General features: G+C 41.0%; 2 protein-coding genes across 2 annotated transcripts in view; both read left to right on the forward strand.

Annotated features, from left to right (window-relative positions):
* The first annotated feature begins 237 nt into the window (after positions 1-237).
* pofut2 (protein O-fucosyltransferase 2) lies at positions 238-11488 on the forward strand. The gene is made up of 9 exons (XM_063214502.1): positions 238-483; positions 783-1033; positions 1116-1260; positions 5351-5458; positions 5678-5744; positions 5875-6000; positions 6572-6752; positions 7949-8072; positions 11223-11488. Exons 1-9 carry the CDS (start codon positions 314-316, stop codon positions 11374-11376), a joined length of 1326 nt encoding a protein of 441 aa, XP_063070572.1. The 5' UTR covers positions 238-313; the 3' UTR covers positions 11377-11488.
* Positions 11489-13037: 1549 nt separating this feature from the next.
* abca12 (ATP-binding cassette, sub-family A (ABC1), member 12) overlaps positions 13038-21421 on the forward strand; it is an 80933-nt gene continuing 72549 nt past the window's right edge. The window contains exons 1-6 of the mRNA XM_063213426.1: positions 13038-13293; positions 15786-15866; positions 16328-16421; positions 19213-19402; positions 20727-20857; positions 21124-21197. Of these exons, the coding sequence (XP_063069496.1) occupies positions 15798-15866; positions 16328-16421; positions 19213-19402; positions 20727-20857; positions 21124-21197 (558 nt within the window). The 5' untranslated portion in view covers positions 13038-13293; positions 15786-15797. The remainder of the gene's footprint in view (positions 13294-15785; positions 15867-16327; positions 16422-19212; positions 19403-20726; positions 20858-21123; positions 21198-21421) is intronic.

The following is a 21421-nucleotide window of genomic DNA, read 5'->3' on the forward strand; positions in this document are numbered from 1 at the left end:
CTGGAAAATATGTAAATTATGGAATACTGTAATTAATATGTCCCTTTCCAAAGCGCGCGCCACAGGGTTGCGTAATTTGGTAATTTGGATGCGTCCAATGAGAGCGGCGCTTACATCCAGTCGTCTGTTTCCTTACAGCATCTCAATTTCACATCTTCGTTTGCTCTAATGACACTTTCTTACGTTTGTGAAACTGATCAGTCAACGGGTTTTAACATACCAAGTGATTGGAGTGATTGAAGTTGCCATGCAACCAACAACGCCTCGCCTGAACATGTGTTACCTTCCCCGGAAGTGCGTGGCTTAAAGAGACATGGCGGACCCAGGAGCAGCTACAGTTACATTTTTATGGGTGTACACAGTGTATTGTAACGTTTTTAAAATTGTAACATTGTTACTCTCAGTATTGTCACTATCTGCGTCCGATTCTGCGTTCCACGCAGGAAACACAGTCAATCAACCTGCATCCGCTAAGGATCTGCGGTAGGTAGGCTAGTTCCACTGTACAGCTGTTGCATTCTATTGCTGACCAAATATCTATAATGTTACAGTTGTAAATAGCATGGTTTATTGAGACACAACGCCTTTTTAGACGTCAAAAACTCATATAACGCATTTTCTATCGCTAACACCTAATGGAACGGCAACGTTTTAACAGAGACGATCTATATGCATTAGAATAGAGAATCTTTGGTTTTAATATACGGACTACTCCGTTAGCTGCAGCCTGCTACCCCAAGTGATTTCACATTTTGGTGTTATTTGGTGTTATTTGGTGTTAGGTACTTGCTTTACGATGTGAACCCACCTGAGGGGTTCAACCTACGGCGAGATGTGTACATCCGCATGGCGTCGTTGGTGAAGACACTGAGAAAAGAAGGCGACTGGGTGCTGGTGTTGCCACCCTGGGGTCGTCTATACCACTGGCAGAGTCCTGACATCCACCAGGTTCGCATACCCTGGGGAGAGTTCTTCAGTGTAACCAGCCTTCAAGCAAATGTACCCGTCATAGAGTATGAGGAGTTCATCGCAGGTAAGACGAGATGCAGCTGATCTCAGATTTCAATGGAATGCACACTGTGACTCTCCATGTCTCTTCTTCCACTCACCTCCAGAGTCAGGAGGCCCTTTTGTTGACCAGCTACTGGTGCTGCAGCACTATGCCGAGGGATGGAGTGATGGGACGTGGGAGGAGAAGGTGGATGAGCGACCCTGCATTGAGCGCCTCGCGTATTCCAAAGACAAGCAGGGATATTACAGGTAACGTAGGCCTATTGCCTGTCTTTCAAGTACTAACTCTCTGGGGTGTGGGTGGAGGGAGGCTTGGTATTGTAAGATACAGTCCCAAGAAAAAGTTTGTACACCCTTTGAAATTTCTTACATTTCTGTCAAAATTGGTCATAAAACATGGTCTGATCTTCCCAGAAATCTCAAGAAGGAACAATCAGAGTCTGCTTTAATTAATTCCACCCAAACATTTACATGTTATCATATTTTTATTGGTCATAAGGCCATAACATTCACAGGAGAGCAGGGCATAAGTAAGTACACCCTTGCATTAAGTAGGTTTTAACCCTCAGTTAGTGGCAATATCATCAACCAGACTTGTCCTGTAGTTGCAGATCAGATTTAAAAAACAATCTGTTTGTATCTTGTCTCCCTCTTCTTTAGAGAACTGACTCTCGTCAGCAAGGTTTGTGGGATGTCTGGAGTGCATAGCTTTCTTGACTTCATGCCATATGATCTCAATTGTTTTTTTTTCAGGGCTTTGACTGGGCTATTCCAGAATGTGTATTTCATTATTATGAAGCCATTCTAAAGTCGATTTGCTTCTAAAGTGGGTTGTTGTCACATTTCAGGACCCATACTCTTGTGTGCTTCAACTGTGTGACAGACTACCTCACGTTTTTTCTGTAAAATATCACAATAAACTTGAGTTCATTGTTCCACTGATAATAGCAAACTGTCAAGGGCCTGAGGCAGCAAGGTAGCCGCATATAATGATGCTTCCGCCACCATACTCAGAAGAGGAGATGTAACCCAGAATCGCTAAAAATGGGATTCATTCTGCCAATCTAAAATGAATGGGGTTTCTGTCCAAAAAAATATTGCTGCACCTTTGAGGTTTGCGAAAAAGCATTTATATGCTTCATAGAATTACTGCAAAATATTCTGTAGACCAACGTTGAAATCAAAGTTGAATTGTTCAAGGGAACACACAATGTCATGTTTGGAGGAGAACTGGAGAACCACACACCTTCACCAAAACATCATCTCCACCTTTGAGTATGGTGGCGAGAACATCATTATATGCGGCTACCTTGCTGCCTCAGGCCCTTTTCAGTTAGCTATTTTCAGTGGAACAATGAATTCAGAAGTTTATCGAGATATTTTACAGAAAAAAGTGAGGTAGTCTGTCACACAGTTGAAGCACACAAGAGGATGGGTGTTGAAATGTGACAACAACCCATACTTTAGAAGCAAATCGACTTTAGAATGGCTTCATAATAATGAAATACACATTCTGGAATAGCCCAGTCAAAGCCCTGACAAAAAACAATTGAGATTATATGGCATGAAGTCAAGAAAGCTATGCACTCCAGACATCCCACAAACCTTGCTGACGAGAGGCAGTTTTGTAAAGAAGAGGGAGACCAGATACATCCAGATTGTTTTGTTAATCTGATCTGCAACTACAGGAAACATCTGGTTGAGGTTATTGCGACTAACTTAGGGTTAAAACCTATTGAATGCAAGGGTGTACTTACTTATGCCTTGCTGTCCTGTGAATGTTTACATCTTATGGCCAATGAAAATATGAAAACTTGTAAATGTTTGGGTTGAATCAGTTAAAGCAGACTCTGGTTGTTCCTTCTTGTGATTTCCGGGAAGATCGGACCATGTTTTATGACCAATTTTGACAGAAAGGTCAGAAATTTCAAAGGGTGTACAAACTTTTTCTTGGGACTGTATATTTGTGACTTTGTAGTAAATCCTTTCGAATTGCTTTGAATAAAAAAAGTGTGCGTGTGTGTGTGTATGCGTGCGTGTACGTGTTGGATCAAAGAGCACATAGCACAAGTTTTTTTTCTGTACAGCGTGGTTGCTCTTTCACTGTCATTCGATAAAAATACGTCTGGAAGGGTGTGATATCCCTGAGACTGGCGCCACTGAATCACTGTGTAGTGCATCTCATACATAATGCCTCCAGAGACAAGCACCTTTTGATTCCCACATCCAAATTAGAGCTGATGGTCCCTCAGTGTAGTTGCTTTCAACTGTCCTCTTTTGATTAAAATGACCTGCATGAAGGATAATCTTCAGAGACATACTGTCTGTCGTCCTCTTAGTTGCCATCATTGGTTATATAGTCATCTCCTGCCCCCCCCACCACCACCTAGGATGAGCTTCTTATGCTATTATGGTTATGCTATAATGTGCCCAGAAGTGGTTGGAGCAGAAAGCATTCACTCAGCCTCACAACATTTCACTACATCACACTTAGTTGACACTTTTATCCAAAGTCACTTAGTTTTTTTTTAAAGTACAGGGTATTGGTTACAGTCCGTGGAGCAGTGTAAGGTTAGGTGTCTTGCTCAAGGGAACCTCAGCCATGGAGTGAGATTGGGAGTGGAAAGGTGGGATTCGAACCTGCAACACTCTGATCTTAAATCCACCCTGGCTGCCCTGTAACATATACAGTAAAGAGGCACTACAGTAATCAGACGACTCCTCCTACAAAGTCATTCCAGTATTATTTACAAAACATTGTTTTCTCTCCGACTCGTGTTATGAGGAAACTGCTTGTGTACATCATGCATAGCCATAGCACTTTGTCTGTCCAACAAGGATGAGCTCCGTTTCGCATGACTGAGACTTGTTTTCACCAGGAGAGGCCGGGTTGCAGGAGTGTTCTATTTCCACTACTTACCACTGGGGCGAGCCAGAGGACGGCAGTTTAGCTCTCTAATGAGTCATGTAATCATCTGTGAGGATGCTTCTTCAACATGTAGCATAGTGTTGGTTTCGCACAGGGGTGGCCAACCTTTTTCACTCGAGGGGCCACTTCAAATTGTATTAAGCCCTCCAAGGGCCGTACTATGAACACAAAGCAGCACCCCTGCACTTAAGGCCTATATTGAAGGCGGTCACCTATATAACAGACCCGACCTGCACTGGGTCCCCTGAAAATATAGCTTAATTGTATTGCAAATGATATATCATTTAATGATATAAAACATTTTTTACAAAACAAAAGATTTGAAATTGTATTACATAATTATTATGTCGGGGGCCAGATAAGACGGCCTCAAGGGCTGTGAATGGCCCTCGCGGCATAGGTTCCCTACATATGGTTTAAGACCACTTGTTGGCACAAATATTATACATGCCTGTCATCTTTCTAACTTGCCATATGAAAGTTCGGCTAGAACACTTGGTTACTTTTGCATAATGGACTGGTATGTGGACAGAGGGTTAGTCAGGCGAGCGAGTTAGTCACAGCACTCCCTTATTTTGTGTGATCAACTGTCCCCTCATGCTGGGGTTAGAAGAGGTTGTTCCAACATAAACCGGTTTGGACTGCTGAGTCTAAGACAGTAAGATAATACATGAACATTACACAGGATAGAGATAGCACATCAGTCTTTAGCAGTGTACGTTTGTTTGCATCCTTCTTTTATTCCTACCATTGCCATTAGACGCTGAATATTCATATGAATGAAAACCATCAACAGAGCAATATCTCTATGTCAACTGCATGGATCAGTGCTTTGTGGCATTATAGTACATTAATTTCGATCAAACTATGGCTATATGGCCATGAGCAAACATGGTGTCCACTTAAACATAATCATGCGTAACTGAGGTCATCTGCGCTAGTTTGCCACTGGGGATCGAATCTGCGAACCTACCAGTCAAAGGTCTAGTTAGGACACGGCAGGCTAAGCAGGATACCACCAGAGAATCGTATATGAGAGTGAGATAAAGCAGGCGGGTTCTTTTCCGGTATCCACTTTACGTCGCGTGAACGCCCCTTTAGGAGACCTTCGATTAGGAGACCTTCAGAGTCTTGAGGTAGAGAATAAATGGAGTCCCCTTAGCGCTGTAGATGGCGGTAGCACACGTCTTGTGCAAACACCACCAGGGAGGTTAACGTTCTACCGCCAAACTCAGCGAGTTGGCATCCGTTACAGATATTCCCCTCAAGTAGAGCTGCAGCTCAATATTCAGTGCACACAAAACTCCTTACATCTGCAGAATAGTAAACTCATTTTGGGTTCCTATTAATGCATTCATTGCTGTTCTAATTTATCTTCTTTTTCTGTGCTGTCTGTATTTTCTGCCACAGGGGCTGGTTTTGGGGCTATGAGGAGACGAGAGCAGTAAACGTGACGTGCCTGTCTGCACAGGGCCATGCTTCCGTCTTGGCCCCCTACCTTAATAAAATAACAGCAACGTGAGTTTATTCTACCAGACCTATGTGCATTTCATTCCCACGCAATGTTGAATAATTCTCAGTTGGAGTCATTTTGCTCTTCTGTAAGGAGGTTGGCAGGTTTTGATGGTGTAACTTCGGTCTTCTTCAAAGGGGACGTCCACACATGTGTCGATGAGTGGATGTCCTTTGTAATCAGCTGATGTTATACAGTATCTTTCTTTTCTCATTTCACCCAAGGTCAGTGATGCTGGACAGGGCAGAAACTGTCCTGCATGACCACTACGCTGGAAAAGATTATTGGGATGTAAGTTAATTCATGGTACTCCAATAGGCTGCAGTCTTTAAGTATTAGTTCATTGTTATTGTCATATGAAATTGTGACTGTGTTATACATTGTATTATCCATTGCTATTATTTCCCCCTTTTTTATGCAGACAAGGCGTAGTATGGTGTTTGCAAAACACCTCCGTATTATTGGAGATGACTTCCGAGCCAAGTACCTCAACTCCACAGATGAGCAAGATCATACTTTCTACAATGAAGACTGGAGATTGATGAAGGTGACCATTGTTATTAATTTGTCTCTTTTCTTGTTAATTCTGTAACCTACCGTACATAACTATGGTGTTCATTAGTTTGTGCTCCACAGCCTGTATTACCAAGTCTGTAGTGCTACAGATACACTATATTACACTTTAAAATATAGTTGTGCACATAAATTCCAATGCCCCATAATCCAAATTCTATCCAAACGATAATCTAGTCGTTTGAGCAGAGGGTTTTGGAATGTGACATAAGCAGTCACCTTTGCCACCTTAACCAACATCACTCCATGATCAACTGTGTTTCATTTTTAGATGCGTCCTAGCATCTCTATAAGAGAGTATGTCTGTCCGTCTGTCCGTCTGTCCGTCTGTCTGTCTGTCTGTCGGTTGATCCGTCTGAAACACATTCCTTAAATTGTAATTCCTTCCTGTGTCCACAAGGTGTCAGAGTGCATAGATGGACGCATTGTTGCCTGTCATTATTATTATTATTATTATCAGAATTAGCAATAGTTCTTTCTACTTTGACTTATTATGATTATTGATTATTGTAATAATGAAATAATATATTGTTTAACCTTTTTAGGCGAAGTTGGGCAGTGCCAAAGGTGGCCCCTACTTAGCTGTGCACCTGCGGAGGAAGGACTTCATCTGGGGCCACAGAGAAGATGTCCCGAGCCTCAAAGGAGCCGCAAAGAAGATCCGGAGTCTCATGAAGAAGCACACGTTGGACAAAGTCTTTGTTGCTACCGATGCAGACGAGGAAGGTGTGTTTTCCTGTGTCTTAATTCTGTATTTAGTGCGCGTAAGGTTAATGGTGGGCAACTGGACTTTTCGTATGAGGGCAAAAACTGAACAAAAAGGAGTCCAGTTGACTACAACTTAACTACTTGACTAAGATGATCTGGAGGAATGATGACGGATATTCAATGACGAGTAAACTGTTCTACCTGTACTGTTTGACTTGTTTTTCCTGCACCACTGTAAGACACTACTTTTGGTATTTTTAATAAGGTCCCACCTTTAAAGGTTTTGAACTTTTTAAAATGTATTGATGTGACCAAACTGATTTAATGTATTTATTTAATTATTTATATCAGTGTTGATTTTTAATTTTAGGCGAATTATATTACCTGTACTGGCCATGAAATAGGCACAGTTGCATATTTGGCCATAAATGTAAACAAACATCCTGCACCACTGTACATGCCACTCACTCGTTAGAGGTTGTAAGCGTCTGCCAAATGCAGTGTAATGTACAGGGCTCTAAATTGTCAACCGCCAAACGGCCAAATGCTGGTGAAATTTCAGTTTGACTTGTGGAAAAGACCAATTTACCAGCCACTTTGACCCATTAGTGCAGGGGTCAGGAACCTATGGCTCTAGAGCCACATGTGGCTCTTTTGGGAACTGTATGGCTCTTACTTATCTAGGGTTGCCTTGAAATATGGAATCGTCCTATATTTATAAATAAAATTACGGATTCCATATTGAGTTGAAACGGGACAAGGGAGGTTAAAAAGTGTTAAAATGCAGGAAATTACATCTAAGAAATACAACATTTTCCCAGACCTCGCCATAATGAATTTGACAGTTAGTAATCCTATACTTACCTGTTATCAATAAAAGCAATAACTTGACAGTACTCTCTAAAATTGTTGAGATTAATTGAAATAGGGCCTACATGCTTTTAATTGTATTCAGTGTTTTTAAAATGGTATGGCTCTTATGAACATTTCTTTTTAAAAATTTGGCGTTTATGGCTGTCTCCACCAAAAAGGTTCCTGACCCCTGCATTAGTGAGTGTGTGATTGGCTGGTAAGATAAGCATCTATTAGCCATTGTGGCTGGTGATGAAAAAAGTTAATTTAGATCCCTGGTAATATATTCGTTGTTTTCCAAAGTCATTTGTTTTTTTGTAATGCCATTTTGTTTTTCTCTATTCACTTTTTGGTTTTGTTAGAACTGGTGAAGTTGAAGCGTCTGTTGCCAGAGATGGTGCGGTATGAACCAACATGGGAGGACCTGGATCTTCTCAAGGATGGTGGAGTTGCAATCATTGATCAGTGGATCTGTGCTCATGCAAGGTATACAATATCACACTCTATTCACTTTTCATCCTTTCATCATTATTTTATTTACCCTGTTTTATTTCGCAGTATTTATTTCCAATGAAATTCCAATTCTTAACATGTGCAAGGTGTTCATACAGTGCCATGCAATGCAAGAAATGGTTATGTCTGGAAAAATAGACCATTGTTCTGTTAATGTACAATATTACCATAATTGTTCGTAAATGTAAATGAGACCATTCACATCTCAAAATATAAGCCCTCATTAAAAAATCTTGTTGTGTTCCAATATTATGAAAGCAAGTCATGTTCTATTGGTGTATGTGCTGCCTTAGAAATGTTAGAAGCTGTGGGTAATGTCCTCAGCCAGGGGTGGGGAACCTTTTTCATTCAAAGGGCCACTTCAAATTCATCCAATGGCCGTAAAAGTCCTCCACGGGCCGTACTATGAACACAAACCAAGATTTCTCCCAGCACTTTAGGCCTATATTGAAGGTAGCCACCTTTAAAACATACCCCACCTTCTCTATGTCCCCTGAATATAACTTCATTACATTCAAATGCTAATGTTATATGCCAATGTATTTTCTAAGATACCATTACAAAATGTGTCATATTTCATGTGAAGCTACATAACATTAAAATTACATCGGCCCTCAAGACATAGGTTCCCCAGCCCTGTCCTAAGCAGTGGGTGACAGGAGTAGTTAGACTTGTCTAACAAGATACAGCTATGAGTGCAATGTGCCTTTTTTGGAGGTGTACGAGCAAAGGTCATACTTGAAGCAGCTACACCGGTAACCATGCTCATTCCACCATCCCTCTCACGTCATTCATTATGCCTCCACTCAAAGATGCTGTCCTTCAGTTGTCGGGCCTAACCCGAATCTGTTAGCTTTTTTTGTTTGTGACATAACTACTGAATGGCTGGACAGATATTCACCAAATCCTGTGTGCTGATACTCTGTCCACCCCACCCCATCATCCAACAGTTACACCAACGCCGCAATGCTAGTGTTGTCATTGGCTTTTCTGGTTTGTATTGGAGTCATTCACTGAAACTAAGAGACCGGAAATGTATGTAAGAATATGAAATGATATGAAATGGGAGGGACTTGGTAAGATGTACAATGGGTAAATGAACTGATTCAATTTGGGGGTCAGTGTTTTCAAGATGGACGAATTTCAGGATGACCACGAAGGCATACGTTTTTTTTTTTTTGTCTGTCTAGGAAATGTCGCGTCCCATTGATTTTCATTAATGATTATAGTAATTATAATAGACTTTGGCGAAGGACCTTAAATCTGAAGTGTTCGTAAATCTGTTTTACTACCAGTTTACAAATGTAGATATTTGCAGGTCATATTTATTTTCCAGATTGGTTATTGTCTACTATCTCTACATTTCAAATTCAGACATATTTTTTTTATTTCTGTGCAGTTTGGACAGAAATCTCATGATTCAAAATCAGAGGCCTGTGATGTGATATCAATGTTCATATTCGTTGACTCTTAAATATCATTTTGAATAGGCAGAATATATACAGCACAAGAGAGCATTTCGTATCCACCCTGTTTATGATGAGCTTGAACAGTGCAATGGCTAAGTTTTTGTATTTTAATGTAGGCTATATCACCTAATACCTAGCGCTAAATTTCCATCAGGAAGTCATGTGAGATTGAGAAGAGGAGAGAGACTTGTCTAACTAGAATGAAAGTATGGGTGCAATGCGTCTGGTGTATAGGTGTAAACTTTGGCTGATGTCAGAAACAGTGGGCCATAAGTCGGGAGAGACTGGTCTAACTAGACTACAGCTATGAGTGCAATGTGTCTTTTTTTGAGGCTGTAATGGCAAAGGTCATGCTTGAGGCAGCTGCATACAGCTGGTAGGTGACTCCTCCCACTACCACATCCCAATACAATAGACGTTGGCAAAGGACTTTTGTATTGTTTTTATGAGAGTGTCAATTAGTCAATTCGTATTGCTTTTATGAGAGTGCTCCACGTTCTGCTTAATAACGTAGATATTTATGGGCCATAGCTATAGCCACATAGCACAACATGGCTAAACCTGAGTGGAGGCCCACACACATCTAATATGTTACATTTATTGAATTCTTCAGGCTCATTTATGGCCATCAAAAAAAAATATCCGCAATGCATTTGGCTTTCATAATATGGAGCGTGACGGGAGAGAACTTTTTCTAAATTATTTTTTGTTTGTTTTATGTCTTCCCCCTGTTATATAGTATGTTATATTTCAAAAACACAGAAGATAAATCTAGTATGTTAAAAACATTATGATTTCCACTTTGGTTGAACTGGTTGAACCCAGGACTAGCATTACCACTGACAAGATCTCCGAATTTAATTCGTTTCAGCCCACACACGGAATTCTTTCCAGATGATCACAACGAATTTGCTTGTTTCTGTTGCAACGATACACATGCCGATTCACTTTCCACCTACATACTGGCATGGCCCATCCCTGAGGCAGCGGCTCGTTTTATTGAGATTTTTCCATTCATCTTGTGATTCTGTTGTCCTCCGCAGGTACTTCATGGGGGTGTCAGTGTCGGCCTTTACATCACCAATGAACTTTCCACCTACATACAGTGCTGGCATGGCCCATCCCGGAAATTTTGGCTGTTTTAGCTTTTTTTTCCCTTTCAAGTGGGGCCTATACTACAAAGCTGGTTCAGGATAAGTTAAGGTTAAGTTAAGGCCCTGTCGTTTCTCAACAAGCCATTTTTCCGGCCCTCAACACCAGCTTGAAACAAAGTAACCTCAACGTTTTTTTTTAAACGGGACCAACGCGTAACACATTCAATAACATTGGGGAACACGGCAGTATTAATGAAATAACGTTGAGAGGCCCTCTTTAAGGTTAAGTTAAGAGGTAAATCATCTAATAGAAGAGCCTGGAAACTCCTACATTAGATTATTTACCTCTTAACTTAACCTTAACTTATCCTGAACCAGCTTTGTGGTATAGGCCCATGGCGATTCTGTTGTCCGCAGGTACTTCATCGAGATGTCCATGTTGGCCTTCACATCACCAATTCACTTTCCACCTACATACTGGCATGGCCCATCCCTGAAACAGTGGCTGGTTTTGTTGGTTTTTTTGTCCATTCATGTGGTGATTCTGTTGTCTTTCACAGGTACTTCATCGGGACGTCAGTGTCCACCTTCTCCTTCAGAATCCACGAGGAGAGGGAGATCCTTGGCTTTGACCCCAGAACGACATACAACCGCTTTTGTGGCGACAGTGAAAAAGACTGCGAACAACCAACACACTGGAAAATCGTATACTGACAGTATTTTTTTGCCCGTGGTCAGTGAAGTGCCAAACAGTGTTCAAACTATTCTATTACTTCTTGTAAATACATTGTTATTGTTCAATAAAATCCTTTGTAATAACACTTGATCCCTTTTGCACGTTGGTGTGTGTTATGTGTACAGATGTCATGTGATTAGAATAGAAAGCAACCTGTTTCTCAAGTTTGCTAAAGGGAGTCATTCCTCATGTAATGGTCACAGCCTCTCCCATACCGATTATGCTGGCCAGTGTGAAAGGACTGCATTCAAACTACACAGTGTTCACGTGTCGTGTCCCGCTAACTCATAAACACTGGGCAGTTTTGCACACTGACTTGCACCCTGTGTTATGTTCATTTAGACCAGTGGTTCTCAACCTTTTTTGAACAAACGATCCCTTGACCTCATCCTAAGCCTCCCAACGCCCCCTTGACCTCATGATAAGGCTCTCAACACCCCCCCTTAGCATTAAAAAATGAAATGGACTAATTGCCCCAATGACAACTAAGCACTGCCCCTTCAACTGTATCCTTTTCAGGATACGCCACCCGCCACCTGGGGGGCTGTAGCGCCCCTGTTGAGAAACCCTAATTTAGACCACATCAGTTCAATCCAAAGCAAGCGCACTTACTACATTGTGCAGTGTTAATTCAACACTATCTTAGAGGGTCACATTTACAGTTGATCCTTACTGGGCAAAATGTATTGTGTTGTGCTCTGCCAGGTCAAGCTGTCATCTGAGCAAATGACTAGGTTGATCATCTGACCACCTGCTGTTTTTCTGTCTGAAATGATGTTGAGGACTGCTGTTTAAGTTACTTGACCAAATGGCTGTTCAATACACTCCCTGCAAAAGCCACTTTTGAGCCACTTATAACAGACATGCCATCATGTCCAATCTTTTTTTCTTTAATCAATAGTTGTCTGGAAGTATTGTACATCAATTACAAAGAGGAGGATGGGCTGCACGCTGCTTTAGGTTTATTCAGACATTAATGGTTTTGCATTGTACACCAAGGGCTCTGAAATGAAACTCATTCTGTCTTCTTCATGAATATTTACTGCCAGCATTGTTATCGGTCATTGTGTAAACTTTAGATTTTACTTTTGTAAATGAACTGTGATCCAAGTTCTTAATTTTCCATTTGGAACAATCTAATCAGGGTCATGAAGGCTGGATACACAGTATTGTTTGTGTAACCTTGTGTAGGCGGCCGAATGAAATTTTTAGGTTAGTCTGCATGACACAATCACCCAAGGATACATTTGCCTTTTTCTTCTGTTTTTCAAACTGCTTTTTAAAAATGAAATCCGTTAAAACAAATTTTAGTCTAATAATTATTTCAAGTTTATGAGCAAATTAAGCCTTGCTATCAGCCCAATGATTTAATTTTACTAGCCTAGGACGAATATGATATCATTATGAAACGCTCATATGCATAGATGTGCTTCATCCCGTTGTCCATTTACATTCTTTGCCAAATAGGTGATATAGGCCTAGACTGTCACTGGAGTCTATAAAAAGAACAAGTTAATTACAGACCAGCTTATCCTAAATAGACAGCCGAATTCAGTCAAGCAGTGCTGTGGACTGTTTTACACAAAAGGTCTTTTAGACCCGCCCCATACCGCAGGTATGAGAGAAAGGTACAGTGCTCGGTCACACTCTTGGATGTTGCTACCTGTCGCTGTGAACACCTGAGAAGCGCTAGCCTTGTTTGAAATAAAGGATTAAGACAGGAGACAACCCGGTGTACCAACCTATCAATTCAAAGTTTCATTTACTTCATTTATTTTCGGCAAGGAAGTTGGTTCATGGAGATTTAAGTTTGCTAGGATTTACCTAGCAAGCAAAATGTGCTTATTACGTTCACATCGGTAACCCTCATCTGTGAAAAAAAGACGCGTCAAAAGGTAATGTAGTAGGCCTATATTATCATTCTGTATTTATTAAGCTAAGCGATTTGTAGATCAATGACTGATGACATGAAAGCTGACTATGGATTCGTTTGATGTTGATTGAATGTCCTAGTCTTGGCACGTACCTGTTACATTATGCTTTTTGTTTTTAATGTGAAGTACAGACTGCTTTTTGGTCTGGATTTTAGTTCATTGCTATTATGGATGAATAAGGAATTGTTAAATGAACAGCAGTTCATGTGCTTATTCACTGACAAAAGTGTGAAAATACCTGATTGGTTTGGTGAGTGCACCTGTGAGTTCTGATTGTTATCTCTGGATGGCGCAGCATTGGCTGACTGCGGGATCGAAGACAGAGACGCGAGAAAAATGGCTATCAAGATGTTTATTCATGCTTATTCACGTCAATAGACAATCATATTTCAACAGTAGCCTCAAACTGTACAACAAGCTATAGCTGAATCTAAAGGGACACATAGGCTACACACACCAAAAGGCGTAGTGGGACATTTTCCAGAGTTTTGAACCGTGACTTGATACTCAGACAACGAATTATTGGGAATTGCTGTGCGTTTTCCATACGTAAACTGGTGAAACTGCTCCACATAAATCATCATGACATAAATCAGCGTTTTTGAACTAGGCATACCTGTCATCCTTAGTTAGAAAACACACTTAGACCAGTAAATATGATTTATTTTGTAAATATTCATGGACAAGGTTTGAGAATGTTTTGGAAATAATTCCCTACATTTTGGAAATAACTCTGAGCGTAGGCTAATTACTATGCTGTTTGGTATGTGATGAATGGCCTTTGATGAAGGCCAGTTTAGACCTGTGGCCCTCTAGGCCTGGACACGTTTGGCCTGTCCATTAATCAGAGTTGTATAAAGTAGAAGTACTGAAAACGTGAAAGCCCAACTGTGAAACTCCAACGCTCATTGTCATTGTGACACCGCACTCCACAGCACACAAGTGTACACTGCACACTGCACACAACGAAATTGCATTTGTGGCTCATTCGTGCAAGGGGGCAGCCACCAATGGCACCTCAAGGGAGCAGTGCGGCAGGACGGTACCATGCTCACGGTACCTCAATCATGGAGGAGGATGGGGGAGAACACTGGTTAATTATTCCCCTCACCAGCCTCAGCGGGTTGGGAGTCAAACCGGCAACCTTTAGGTTACAAGTCTGACGCCCTAACCGTGACCCATGACTGCCCCCAATAGAAGTACTCTTACAAATTTAATTACAAAACTAGTAGTATGATATTCATTATATGAACTTTGTAATATCATGCCACTAGTGTTGTAATTACATTTGTAAGAGTACTTCTACTTCTACTTTATACAACTCTGCCATTAATCCTCCCAGGTACATGGATATACTCCAAACTAGGTGTGTTAAATTTAAATTCATAGTGTCTGAAATCTGGAATGCAATTGTGGGCAGAACTTAACAAAAATGAAAAAGAAAAAAACAGCTAAAATGGTGTTCGCACACATTTCATGCCTAACATTAGGCAAATTTCTCTTTCTTTTTTTTTAAAGATATTTTCTGGTCTTTCACGACTTTATTGATGACAGGACAGTTTGAGTGGTGGACAGGAAGCAAATGGGGAGAGAGATGGGGAGGGGTTGGCAAAAGGACCCGGGCCGGGAATCGAACCCGTGTCAGCGTCATGGCAGACGAGTACCCGACCAGATGGCCACGGCAGGGCCCCGTTAGGCATATTTCACAAACACTTATTCCCATCTGATAGGGTATGGTAGTTTATATGTGCTGGTACATATTCTGTTGGGAGACATCCCTACTTACGCTCTTGTATTTGCTATGCTATTACACTGGCCTGGACCTATACTCATAATTCCTGTGACACGCAAAATTCCATGGTCAAGTCATGTTACGGCTGTATATATTATTAGTGTATGGGGGCCAACTGAAATGATGTCGACTCGTGGGCCAAACAAAATAATTACGCCGGCCAGATTTGGCCCCGGGCCCGAGTTTAAAGGAGCACTCCTGCCAAGTATTGCTCACGCTATCCTTGACTTGTCAGTATCCGGTGATGCTGCATTTTTTGGCTCAGCCCTTTGCGAGATATGAGCTATTCTAATGGGGACAGCTTTTGTTTGCATTTAAAACAAATCTTAACATAGGCCTATTCCAAATATTTTCCCAAAAGGTATCGCTGCTGGCTAGTTGTCTGCTGATATTACATAACCTTTTGGATGGTTTTGGGAATAAATCAAGATGTTTTTTTGAAATGTAAACAAACAGCTGCCCCCATTACAATGACCAGGATCTCGGAAAAAGGCTGAAAAAAATATCAGGTACTGACAAATCCATGGTAGTGTGAGCATTACAACTGCATGTTGAAATTGGCTGAAGTTAACATCCTTTCTTGCCTGCTCTATACTCTCGTGCTTCACTCTGTGTATGTTCATGTTGTGATTTCCTCTTACCTTATTTTTGTTTATTGCAGACCCCATAACTGATGGCCTCATTCTTCCATCAGTTACGACTTCTGTTGTGGAAAAATGGCCTCAGTGTCATCAGGCAACCAGTGAGTGAGAAGGACATTGGCTATAAAACAGTTTACAATCCCTACATCTACAATATTATTATAAGGCTTTCCTAATTAAGTCGTTACATATGTAGTAATTAAGTCGTTACATATGATGTTGTACGGGTTACTCGGGTGGGGTTTAGAGGTGGTGGTGGTGGTTTAACATATATATTTTGCATGACATATATTATCATGACACATGCAAACATATAGTTATGAATCGGCACATGCGTTTTGCATGTGCAATGTGTGAGTAAATCTGCTTGGTGTGTTTGTATTGGGTTGGGTGTAGGTTGAGTGGTCCTGCCTTCGTCCTTTGTAAGACGCTGGAGAAGGCTTAGGCCGAAACTGTCATGCTAACCCACTAGAATAAAATTCAAGAATCACACCCGGGAGTGCGGCTTTTCTACCAAAATTGTATTGGGTTGACCTGTGTGTGTGTGTTGTGAATGTTGTAGGGATGGTCCCTGGCTCTGCTCATCTGGCCCCTGGTCATCTTCATTATCCTGGCTATTACCCGATCCCAGTTCCCTCCCAAGATAAGAGACACATGTGAGTAGTCTACGCAGCACATTCTTTCACAAACATCAACACTGAAAGTTCTTTTTCCCTAACTAAGAGAGCAAATGTATTATGATTTGAGATCATCATAAAATATCATAGGCCTACATTTGCCAGAAAAGTGACAATGATGTATCTTGAAATTGTGACGTCCTGACAAACACCAGGTTAGCGGACTTCCTGTAGGCCTACACTTACTACTGGAGGTTTCTTGTAGTGTTGTTTTTCGTATGTCATTCGACAGTCCTCCCTGGGAACTTTGAACAATGAAAATGAGAGTTTTGTCTGAAGCATGTAATGGACCCTAGGTAGCAAGGGAATTTCTTCTTTTAAAAGATTGCCAAACGCCCTCGCTGGAACATGAAGCCGCTGGGAGTGACCACTGAGTCAAGTCCACAGCCCTTATTGTCTGTTACTACCGAACACAATATCACGGATTATGGCGGAATCTATTGAGTGAGATGATGAACAGTGAAAAAGCGTAAGCTGCTTCTCGGAGTATTACCGTGCTTTTGTTGGGTTTTTTTTTACCGTGCCGAGCTGGTGTCAAGACATCCCTGGTGTTTTTGCTTTGTCTCGTGATTTGAGAACACAGTTCAATCATACAAATACAGTATATGTGTCCCAGACTGTCTAGTCAAGTCAAGTCGGTTTTATAGTCAATTTCTTTACATCCGCTGGTCATACAAAGAATTGAAATTACGTTTCTTACTTTCCCATGCAGACAGACATAGACTCTAGACTCTAGACTCTAGGTGTGGACATAGACAATTAGACATATACAGTATACATACATTACACCTAGACTACATATACAATACCCATACAGACACATAAAGTGCAAGACTGGGCAACAGCAGACATACATAGAACATATATTAAAAAAGAGGTAGGCCTAGTAGGCCTTGTAGAGAGCATATGCAGAGATCCGTTTGTTATACGTTTGCGGCAGTGGCTCTTGATGAAATCGCTTGATGATACGGTGATACAGTGTCTCTCATTCCTATCAGCTAGCAACATTCCTGTTTGCTTCTTTCTCTGAGCAGAAAGACATCTGGGTACAGCACCTGCAACACCCACGTCCTTTTGTTTTGTGAACGTGATAGAGCGTGAGAGAATGGGAGAGCATGTGCTCACTTCTCAATAGTCCAGTCCCAGTTGCTTCTGAAGTAGGGCATATTATTAACTTTATGACATCACACTTTACTTTTTTGTTGACCACAAGAGATTGCATTTGGTTGACAGGAAGCACGCTGCACATTTATGTCATTAATGTGATTGTAACACGATTGGAGATTACTGTATATAGAAAGTCAGTGGAGTTTCTTAAGCTGGTGACAAATTGTACACATGTGTGTTTTACCTATTAGTCATTCCACGTGACTTGTTCCCCCTGTTTGATTGTGATCTTATTTGTCATCTGTGTGGACATTTTAAAACTGTGACTTGATGAATGTTGCTCTGAGAGGGCAGGGACGCCTGTGAGGCAATAGCTATTCTTCACATTTTTTTGTAAATTGCACGGGTGTGGGGAAACCGTGTTTGCTGCACAAATACACTCTAGTAGGGAAACAAAAACCTAAGGAAAGCTTTAAGATAGTTGTCAGCGTTTTTGTTATGGAATACATACTGTAGGTGTATATACTCAATGATCTTGTGAAATAGAAGTCTGATAAGGGGGAAGTTTCTTTTTCACCATTTATTGTGTAATATCTGTCCTCCAATGTTTTACTTAGATAAATGTAGCTCCTCTTAATCTATAGAGCAATACAGCAAAGTCACAAAGTTCAAAATAACTTAACAACGGTAAACATTCCCAAACATTCTGTGTACCACATTTCAAGACATTTTGTTGCAGATTTAAAACGGACCTATAATGTCATATACATGTACAAAGTACTGTGAACATGTTTAAATGGACAAATATCCCCTAGTCGCCATACGTTGTCTTTCTTTGGGCATATTGTATACTCCAACAATGTGACACACCTTTTAGAAATGGCTCCTCTTATAAATGAGCTAATACCAGAATGGGAATAACACAGTAGTTGCGTATTTGTAAAGTTGTAGTAGTGTGGTACTTTGGCAGCAAAGTCTTTTCAACGATTATTACATCATTTCACTGGTGGAAAGGTGCACATAATGAGGCTTCCTGTAATGCTAATTTATGTATTCCGCAACTCTAATGCAAATTTAAATAAACAGTCCACCATTTTTGATTTTCACATATTTGCATTATTTCCAAGCATTGTTCATGAATGTGCATATAATTTTCTTCTCAGTGTTTTTAGTACTTAGATTTATTGGATCAGAATTATTATCATAGCTTAGCATAATTACTGGAAGTAAATGGGAACATTAGCATCAAGCCACAAGTGATCACAGGATGGGATTAAATAGCGGTGTTGTACTTTGGTGAATTTTACATTAATTTTAGTTTATAAGTACATTTGATAATGTTTTGTTTGTTCCCATAGACTTTTCATTGCTATACAGTTAAACTAGGCAATGCAAACACATAGACAAAAATGACATGCACATTCATGAATAATGCTTGTAAATTTACCTTACCTGCCCAGGGACTGCAGATGGAAATGAGCTATTAGCTATAATCTGGTGCAGGTCATCTTTTTACTATGTAACTAATGTACTTTGCACATGGTCCCTGATGAAATAAACCAATAAACTAAACTAAATGCTGCAAATATGTGTAAATCAAAAAATGGTGGACTGTTCCTTTAAGAAGGCCATACATCTAATGCTAATTCATGAATGCCTACAGGCTATGTGGCCCCAAGGAATCTCCCGAGTGCGGGCTTCTTCCCCTTCCTGCAGACCCTCATGTGCAACACAGACACCTCCTGCTCCAACCACTCTCGCCTGTCTGGACGCCGCTACCGCGGTCACCATGGCTACCGGGTGGCACGAGACACAGCCGCGGCCGAGCAAGACCATGACCATGACCATCCCGGGTAACGACATCTTACAAACAAGAGCAATGTAAAACGGTCAAGAGATGGCAACCTTGCCAATGTCTGATGCACGTGATATGTGTTGGATGCCACCCTCAGGCGACTCAAAACGATGCTATCAGACACACAGACAAACAGATAGATTAGAAGGGTTATCATGATACTTCATATGTATTCAGGGTTGTCGTGATAACTTGGGAAATATGTATTTTGTGGTACAGGTGAACTGTAGTCAGTAGATGGAGCGTGACCCTTTATTTGTTATGGTCATATGATACTCTGGTTATGAACGGAACATAAGAGACTTTGAAGGCGACACACCCTCAACTAGTTGCATTGAATGGTAGGCACAGTAAGGTTTGGAGAGCCCTGGCCTTTGACTTAGTGACTTTTCACAATAACAGGAATGTAGTCACTTGTCCCTGTGCCTCATAATAACCTCTGCCTACCAGTGGTGTTCTGGTTAAATAATGCCACAGAACACGTGCGGTGACGATGATGAATATTTTTTTTAGCATTTTCTTTTGTCCCTTTGTGTATCAACCAAGGCAGTCAGTATACAGAGTAAACATGTCGTGTTAATTCATCACTTAAAGAGTACTCTGGGACCTATCTAGAATATGTTAAATTGACTATCTAAGTGTTGGTTTACCACTGCATTTACACTGTAGTCCATAGTCTATTTCAGATTTGTAGATGTTGCTGAGGCGACCAGGCAATTTTCAGAAGGCGATTTAGACCTGATCCCCATCAATTTAGATTGTATTCCGATCATCACAGAGCACTTTCAGGATAATCCTCCCTGTAGAGTTGAATATGATACGTACACAGACGGCAACAGCAGCGCAATGCTACTGTAGGGCACCTGAAGACTGACAAGACAAAAGGGTTGTGTGAAATATAAATTCCGAAGGAGGAACAGCGATTGAAAGATTCTATTCTTTTGTTCATCTTCCCCTTTGGCCACTGTCGTGTCAGTATTATGTAACCAGTGGCTAAGTGTTTTTCCATAGGGTGGTTTCCTTCAAGGAGAAAAGTGAGATTTCAGCTGTTTATTATTATTAAATGTTTGTTGAAGGCGGTTTTGTGTTCGTGTTTCAGGGAGTGAGTGAGATTTAAAAAACATTTTTTAAACTTTATTTAGACAGTGAAGAGTGAGACAGGAATGACTGGGAGAGAGAGAGAGACGGGGGAAGATCAGGAGATGACCCAGGTTGGGAATAGCAGTCCAGTGCCCAGCCGACTAAGCCACGGCTGGGCCGAGATTTCAGCGTTTTGTTATTACTAAATGTGTGTTGAAGGCGGTTTTGTGTTTGTGTTTCAGCATGGTCTTCCTGTCTGGCCAGCCTGCCATCCTGACCCATCTCCAGGAGCAGGGCTTGGTGCGGAAAGTACGCTCCACCCAGGATGCCGAGCGCCTCGATGACCTCACGGAACTCTGGAACATGCTAATAAGTATGTGTAATTCGCTCAGTTATCAAGCAGCATTACGAAGATAAATGTGTCTTCTGCCAGTGTTATAAGCATATATGTGTGTGTGTGTGTGTGTGTGTGTGTGTGTGTGTGTGTGTGTGTGTGTGTGTGTGTGTGTGTGTGTGTGTGTGTGTGTGTGTCTGTCTGTCTGCCTGTCTGCCTGTCTGTCCGTCTTTTAACGGGTTGTTGGTATTCATTTTGTATGTGTTAGGTGTAATTAGTTATAACAGCTATGTTTTCTTTTCAAGACCCTAGCAGTCAATCAACACCTCCAAAGGACACACTCATGGCTGCAATCAACCAAACAATTTTCCTTAACAAGGTAAACTATTGTCTTACACCTCCAATACCAATATTGCTATTAACACTTGGCATTGTCTCTATTTCTTAGCACAGAGTTTAAATGCATTGTGTTTATGTGTATTGTTGTTGTATTAATTAAGTTTATGAAGAAGGTTGTTCTATATGTCATGTTGTGTTAGGGTTCCAACTGTTTGGGATGACTGATTTGAAGTTATTATAGTTGTAACAGAAGCTGATGTTTTG

This window comes from Engraulis encrasicolus, chromosome 13, assembly GCF_034702125.1.
Source record: "Engraulis encrasicolus isolate BLACKSEA-1 chromosome 13, IST_EnEncr_1.0, whole genome shotgun sequence".
Classification (NCBI taxonomy): domain Eukaryota; kingdom Metazoa; phylum Chordata; class Actinopteri; order Clupeiformes; family Engraulidae; genus Engraulis; species Engraulis encrasicolus.

Excerpts from the sequence above, each read along its gene's own strand:
- pofut2 (XM_063214502.1), top strand. The coding sequence starts at position 314 with ATGGCGGACCCAGGAGCAGCTACAGTTACATTTTTATGGGTGTACACA. Across the intron at positions 484-782 it reads GCATCCGCTAAGGATCTGCG|GTACTTGCTTTACGATGTGA; the intron begins GTAGGTAGGCTA and ends ATTTGGTGTTAG. Across the intron at positions 5,745-5,874 it reads CTGGAAAAGATTATTGGGAT|ACAAGGCGTAGTATGGTGTT; the intron begins GTAAGTTAATTC and ends TTTTTTATGCAG.